This window comes from Abramis brama, assembly GCF_963993115.1.
Source record: "Abramis brama genome assembly, chromosome: 11".
Taxonomy (NCBI): domain Eukaryota; kingdom Metazoa; phylum Chordata; class Actinopteri; order Cypriniformes; family Leuciscidae; genus Abramis; species Abramis brama.
The window spans coordinates 797,501-805,000 of NC_139973.1; the positions used below are offsets into that span (position 1 = coordinate 797,501).

General features: G+C 40.5%; 1 protein-coding gene across 1 annotated transcript in view; it reads right to left on the bottom strand.

The window, feature by feature from the left end:
• Positions 1 to 2,911: 2,911 nt before the first annotated feature.
• The window catches only part of arhgap40 (Rho GTPase activating protein 40), a 21,960-nt gene continuing 17,371 nt past the window's right edge, over positions 2,912 to 7,500 (bottom strand). The window contains exons 12-15 of the mRNA XM_084129775.1: positions 7,101 to 7,244; positions 5,475 to 5,620; positions 5,105 to 5,160; positions 2,912 to 4,813 (exon numbers count right to left, since the gene is read on the bottom strand). Coding sequence (XP_083985901.1) covers positions 4,710 to 4,813; positions 5,105 to 5,160; positions 5,475 to 5,620; positions 7,101 to 7,244 — 450 coding nt within the window. The 3' untranslated portion in view covers positions 2,912 to 4,709. The remainder of the gene's footprint in view (positions 4,814 to 5,104; positions 5,161 to 5,474; positions 5,621 to 7,100; positions 7,245 to 7,500) is intronic.

Here is a 7,500-nt window from a genome sequence, read left to right on the forward strand (position 1 = left end):
GTGAGATCGGTGTGTATCTGAGATCGGTGTGTGTGTGAGATCGGTGTGTGTGTGTGTGAGATCGGTGTGTTTCTGCTGCATGAGATAATATTCTCTTCTTCGCTGACATCATTAATTTACATGCTAATTGATTCTCTATGAGGCCTTTTAGAGAGTGACTGACTCATCCTCTCATGTGTGTGTGTGTTGGGGGGGGGGAGTGAGAGTGGGTGTGTGAGAGTGTATGTGTGTGTATATGAGTGTGTGTGTGTGTGTGAGTGTATGTGAGTGTGTTTGTGTGTGTGTGTGTATGTGTGAGTGTAATTGAGTGTGTTTGTTTGTGTTTGTGTATGTGTTTGTATGTGAGTGTGTTTGTGTGTGTGTATGTGTGAGTATGTAATTTAGTGTTTGTTTGTGTTTGTGTGTGTGAGTGTGTTTGTGTGTATGTGGGAGGGAGTGAGAGTGGGTGTGTGAGTGAGTGTGTTTGTGTGTGTGAGAGAGTGTGTGTGTGTGTGTGTGTGTGTGTGTGAGTGTGTTTGTGTGTGTGTATGTGAGTGTGTTTGTATGTGAGTGTGTTTGTGTGTGAGTGTTGTGTGTGTGTGTTTGTAAGTGTATGTGAGTGTGTGTGTGTGTGTGTTTGTGTGTGAGTGAGTGTGTGTGTGTGAGTGTATGTAAGTGAGTTGTGTTTGTGAGTGTGTTTGCGTGTGAGTTTATGTAAGTGAGTGTGTGTGAGTGTGTGTGAGTGAGAGATTGCCATTTTTGTGGGGAGATTTTGTCCCCATAACACACACACACACACACACACACACACGAACAGCGGGAAAAATCCAGGGAACAGGCGGCTGAATGATCCATGACATGTTGCTAAGCAACGCGAGGTCTGGCTTCTCCTGATAAACGGAAGAATTTGACTCTTGCATGTGGAAGCAGCGAGTTTATCTCTCTCTCTCTCTCTCTCTCTCTCTCTCTCACACACACACACACACACACACCTCTCTCTCTCTCTCTCTCTGTCATGGACACATCAGTCACTCTAGCACTGAGCTCTACTATAACAGTAGTTGTTCTTCCGTGTCGTTCGTCTCCTCCGCTGTCTCTGTCTCTGAGGGAGTCGAGTGTGTTTAGCAGGATTCGGGACACAAAGGGAAGGTCATTTCAGTGCAGCACATGCAGGAAAATTATAGCAAAAGTGGTAAAGTGGCGGGTCATGTGACGGGTCGAGCTGAGCCGTGATTGGTGGAGGGACGGCGTCGCACAAAGACTCTGATTGCTAATCACACACAATTACACTTATTCACAAAATGACGCGAGAATCAAAGGCCAGAAATAGTCGCCCGTCTTCATCCGTTCGTGTCTCGCTCGTCCCTCTGACACACTCCATTACACACACACACACACACATCATTCCCTCATAATGCAGCGCCATCACTCACTCGCCACGTTTCTGACAGGATTATTTGTGTTTCTGATCTTCATCCGGAATCAGAGACATGGAATCGACTGTCTGTGTCGAAGCACATCTCCACCACAGTCATGCTTTGGTCAAATCTAATTATGAAATTAAAAGTCAAAGTTATTATATTAAAGTAGGAATTATGACATAATACTGAATTTGGAGACATTTAGATTTTTTATCTCATAATTTTGACTCATTTTTTTTGTCTCATTTTGAAAAAAATATATTAAAATATGGAATTATGACTTTGTAAGTCAATTATGACAGTCAAAATTACGAAAGATGACATACAATGGTCACTGTGAGATTAAAAAGTCGAAATTATGAGATAAAGTCGAAATTGACATACTAAATCATAATTATGAGATTAAAAGTCAAGTTTCAGATAAAATGAGATAAAAATTCAAAATTACTACAAAAAGTTGAAATTATGACAAAAAGTCACAATTTTGAGATAAAATTATCTAAAATTATCTAGTAATAGATGAAATTATGAGGTAAAAAATTCGATATTACGACACTGTCATAAAATTATGAGATAAAGTCAAAATTATAACATACAAAAAGTCGCAATTATGAGATAAAGTCTAAATTGATTTAAATACTAAATCATAATTATGAGATCAAATTTCAAAATTATGACGAAATTATGAGAAATTACAACATACTGTCATAATTATGAGATAGTCAAAATTATTACTAAAATTTGAAATGATGATAAAAAAGTCAAAATAATGAGGTCAAAAGTATAAATTACAACTGTAATAATTATGATAAAAATTCAAAATTCTGACAAATCAAAATTATGAGATAAAGTCTAGAATACTGTCATTTTATGAGATTAAGAAGTTGAAATTATAACAAGGATAAAATTGGCATTCTAAGTCATAATTATGAATTTAGATTAATTTACGATTATTATCTCATCATTTCTATTTTATCTCCTAACGACTTAATCTCATATGCTATCATAATTTTGACTCGTCATAATTGACAAAAACTCGAAATTATGATATAAAGTTGAAATTATGACATACAAAATTATAATTATGAGATTAATAAATCAAAATTATGAGGTAAAATGATAAATTACAAGTCATAATTTTTAGATGAAAAAATCTACATACAAAGATAAAATTATGACATACTAAGACATACATTTTACTTTTTATGTCATAATTATGACAAAGTCGAAAATATAATTTCATGTCACAATTATGATGTAGAAGAACATGAGTGTGTTTACGTGGGTTTCCACAGATCTAACACACACGAAGAGTGAGTTTATCAGTAACGATCAACAATAAAACCCCGTTCAGCAACTGATCAGAGCGAGAGATGCGGGATCAATAAACCCGTACGCCTGGAGTCACTGATAGCACTGGCGTTTCACATCTAACACACACACACACACACACACACACACACACACACACACACACACACACACACACACACACACACCAGAACTCAAGACACATTCAAAGTCAGTTTATTACATCATCAATACAAATCTGTTTACAAAAAACGCAGTCACAAATACAAGCATTTAATTCATTATCCTTCACATTAGAAAACACTGCAGACATCATGTTCTTCCTCAGTGCTTCGGTCTTGTTTTCCAGCACAAATATCAAACATTAAGTCATAATTATGAGATTAAAAAGTCTTATAAAATTAAGAAATTATGAGGTGCAAAATTCTTAAATAAAGATATTTACTGGAGAAGCAGAATGACCGAAAGGAGTCTTTGTTTTCTGAGAAAAAATGTGTAGTTGTTTTCAGAAATCTCACTTCATTCTCCAGTAAATGTCTCTTGATTAAAGGATGTTTTGCTGGAAAACAAGACAGAGATTGGGCTGAACTTCAGCAGTGCAGCGGAACAACAGAGAAATACTGATTATACAACAAGTTCAAGAGAACGATGGAATATTGTTCATGTGACTGACAAACAGTAAAATCCCCAAAGCCAGAGGCTGTCAGTGTGTGTGTGTGTGTGTGTGTGTGTGTGTGTTGATGGGAAGTCGTCCATGTGTCGCCTCAACGATGACCTACATCTGACAGAACATCTTTCTTCAGGCTTTGTCCCTGACCAGCCGACTGTGACACACACACACCGCCCGCTCGGCCCGGATAAATGTGTTCAGCGTTTGCCTAACATTCCCATTAGCTTATGAAATGTTATTTCTGAACGTTCAGAATATTTCATCATCGGACTAGCAATATTTCTCAAGAGCTCATCGTCAGAGCGACGCCATTCGGCTTTAATCTTCAGTATGACGGTGTGTGTCAGATGAACATTAGCGAAGCTGAGCGTGTTTGGATGAGGCGTGAGTGTGTGACGGATGTTATCGGCTGTTACACAGCATGATCTCACTAACACTCGGGAATATGACAAATGACATCATACACAATACTATCGGAACATTCGGAAGATCGTTTCCGCCGCGGAATGACAGACAAAAAGGGAATTGCAATTTATCTCGTAATTATGAGTTTGTCTCATAACTGCGAGTTTATAAACGACAATTTTGACTTTTTCTCGCAAATCTGAGTTTATAAATGACAATTATGACTTTTTTCTCGCAATTCAGTTTATTAACCGCAATTTTTACTTTTTATTGCAATTCTGAGTTTATAAACTGCAATTTTTACTTTTTTCACAATTTCGAGTTTATAAACCAAGTTTATAAATTGCAAGATATAAACTCAAAATTGTAAGAAATAAAGTCAGATAAAAAATTGCGAATACCTTTTTTATTGCGTGGCGTAAACAAGCTTCCATATAAACATCAGGTTAGAGTCAAAGGAAACACAGAGCGATAAAGAGCCGGCAGAAAGTGCTTCGGTACAGTAACGTGTGAATGTAGAGCTGAAGGTCAAACTCAGAGAAGAGCTGCAGTGACACGACGAGGAACATGTTTTAATGTTTAATACTGCGAGGCATCAGACATTCATTCATCACATCAACAAACACAGATGTGCACTGGCACTTAATAAATAATCAGAACCATGAGCTGCATCAGATCTCCGCTTTACACCAGTACAACACACACACACACACACACACACGAGTCCGGATGAGCAGAAGTCCAGCTGCACATCACCATCTCAGAGCTTCCCCGGGACCGCAGTGTTCAAACCTCGATCTCACGCCTGAAGAAACACCAGCGCTTTGATTCATTCACAGACGCTCTAGTTCCCCTCAGGGGTCAAAGGTCTCCGGTCGTCTAAAGGAGTGTGTGTGTGTGTGTGTGTGTGTGTGTGTGTGTCTCTACTGCCCTCTGCTGGCCGATCTCAGTTTGATGATCCACTCACCGCTCGGGTTGTTGTTGTGCAAGTCAAACAAATGAGTCTCTGGATCCAAACAATGTTCACCTGATCCATGAAACAAGATTTAGCCATTACAGATATACATGTACAGCCTAAACACACGTCTATAGTGCTGTTCAAATGCAGACACTGGGTGGACAGCAAATCAAACAAACATACATTTATATATAACAAACTAAGAGGTGACCCATATAATATTCATATAAATATTCCAGTATTGTTCTTGCAATGCACACGGCCAACACGATGTTCCCATCTGAGACTGGACTTCACTATAACTCTGTTTTGAGTTTTGTCTCATTTGGCACAAAAAACAACAAAAACAAAAACACTTACCGATGTTCCCACCAACTTCATAGACGGCACAGTCTGGGAATGATGTGGAACCATTTCTGGGAGGGAGAGGGAAAATATATATAGTATATATCATTATACTGAAGGATTTATTTGTGCGTGTGTGTGTGTGTGTGCCCGTGTGTGTGTGCGTGCGTGTGCCCGTGCGTGTGTCCGTGCTTGCGCGCGCGTGTGTGTGTGTGTGTGTGTGCATGTGCCCGTGTGTGTGTGCGTGCGTGTGCCCGTGCATGTGTGTATGTGCCCGTGCGTGCGTGTTTCTGTGTATGTGTGTGTGCGCGTGTGTGTTTCTGTGCATGTGCGCGTGTGTGTGTGTTTCTGTGCATGTGCGTGCGTGCTCATGCGTGTGTGTTACCGTTTCAGGAGCCCCCTGCTGTTATCCGAGGCGTGCAGCTCTTTATAAAACTGTGACATCAGGTCTGAGGCGCGAGAATTAGCGGCGAGACGAAACTCCATCGAGGAACTCACGTCACCCAGCTGGATCTTTACAGTACGACACTTCTGAACACACACACACACACAAACACACAAAAGAAAATAATTAGTTATCAATAACTGATCATTATGAGCCAAAAATTGTCCTCAAAATCAAAAGGAAAAAAATAACAAATTAAATATAGAATTATTATTATAGATATCTGAACATATTCATATTATATTTCATTGAATACAATTTAACATGAATATATATTTTATAATATAGCATTTTAAAACGAAGAAAATCAAACGTGAGAATTTGACAGCAAACCGACATGAAAATAATGTTACAACGGCTTCATTTCCTTTATGCAAATTTTTGTATTTTTGTATTTTATTAAAAAAAAATTATTTTAAGAATAAAAATGTATTCTTCATGATTTGAAGTGAACAGGTTTTTTTCATAATAGAAGATGATTCTGTTTTTAGGAATATCTCACAGCACATGAGCTCATGTCACGATCTCTAGAGCTTTTACGCACTTCATGTGTTCAATCAGGTCCTGTAAGCGTCTGTTCCTGAGACTAAAGCCTCTAAAGGGATGATCCCTTCATCCTCTCACACTCACACACACTCACTCACGATCTGTCTCTCTCTCTCTCCCTCTCTCTCTCACAGTGTCTCTCAGTCTCTCTCTCTCTCTCCCTCTCCCTCTCTCTCACAGTGTCTCTCAGTCTCTCTCTCTCTCTCTCTCTCACAGTGTCTCTCAGTCTCTCTCTCTCTCTCACAGTGTCTCTCTCTCTCTCTCACAGTGTCTCTGTCTCTCTCTCTCTCTCCCTCTCCCTCTCTCTCACAGTGTCTCTCAGTCTCTCTCTCTCTCTCTCTCTCACACACTGTCTCTCAGTCTCTCTCTCTCTCTCACAGTGTCTCTCTCTCTCTCTCTGTGTCTCTCAGTCTCTCTCTCTCTCTCTCTCTCTCTCACACACACACTGTCTCTCAGTCTCTCTCTCTCTCTCTCTCTCCCCCTCTCTCACAGTGTCTCTCAGTCTCTCTCTCTCTCTCTCTCTCTCTCACACACACACTGTCTCTCAGTCTCTCTCTCTCTCTCTCTCTCCCCCTCTCTCACAGTGTCTCTCAGTCTCTCTCTCTCTCTCTCTCTCTCTCTCTCACACACACACTGTCTCTCAGTCTCTCTCTCTCTCTCTCTCTCCCCCTCTCTCACAGTGTCTCTCAGTCTCTCTCCCTCTCTCTCACAGTCTCTCTCTCTCTCTCTCAGTCTCTCTCTCTCTCTCACAGTGTCTCTCAGTCTCTCTCTCTCTCTCTCTCTCTCTCACACACAGTGTCTCTCAGTCTCTCTCTCTCTCTCTCTTACAGTCTCTCTCTCTCTCTCACAGTGTCTCTCAGTCTCTCTCTCTCTCACAGTGTCTCTCAGTCTCTCTCTCTCTCTCTCTCTCTCTCTCACAGTGTCTCTCAGTCTCTCTCTCTCTCTCTCTCTCACAGTGTCTCTCAGTCTCTCTCTCTCTCTCTCTCTCACAGTGTCTCTCTCTCTCTCTCTCTCTCTCACCTCGCTGGAGTTCTTGTCGGGTTTGTCTCTGCTGTCGGTGTGGATCTTCCTGAGGAGGTTCTTGATGCGCTTGTCGTAGAACTGGTACCGACGGCTGCTGTTCTCGTTCAGTTTCCTCACTTGACTCAGCAAGAAGTTAGGAACCTGCAGAACAGCAGAGCAAGCGCTCATGAAGCAGACAAAACCACTGTAATCATGCACATAACTGGAATATGGCATAAAGCATGTGCGAATAAAGCAACGTTTCCATCCCATGCGTTCAAGAGAACAAAATCAGCACTTTCTGGGAAATTGGTGCAAAATATCAGTAGTAAGAATCGTTCTGCAATCCGAAACACAATAAACGCTGTCATGTTCTCTTGTCCGAGGTTTATCGTATCTTTTCGTTGATGTTTTCCCA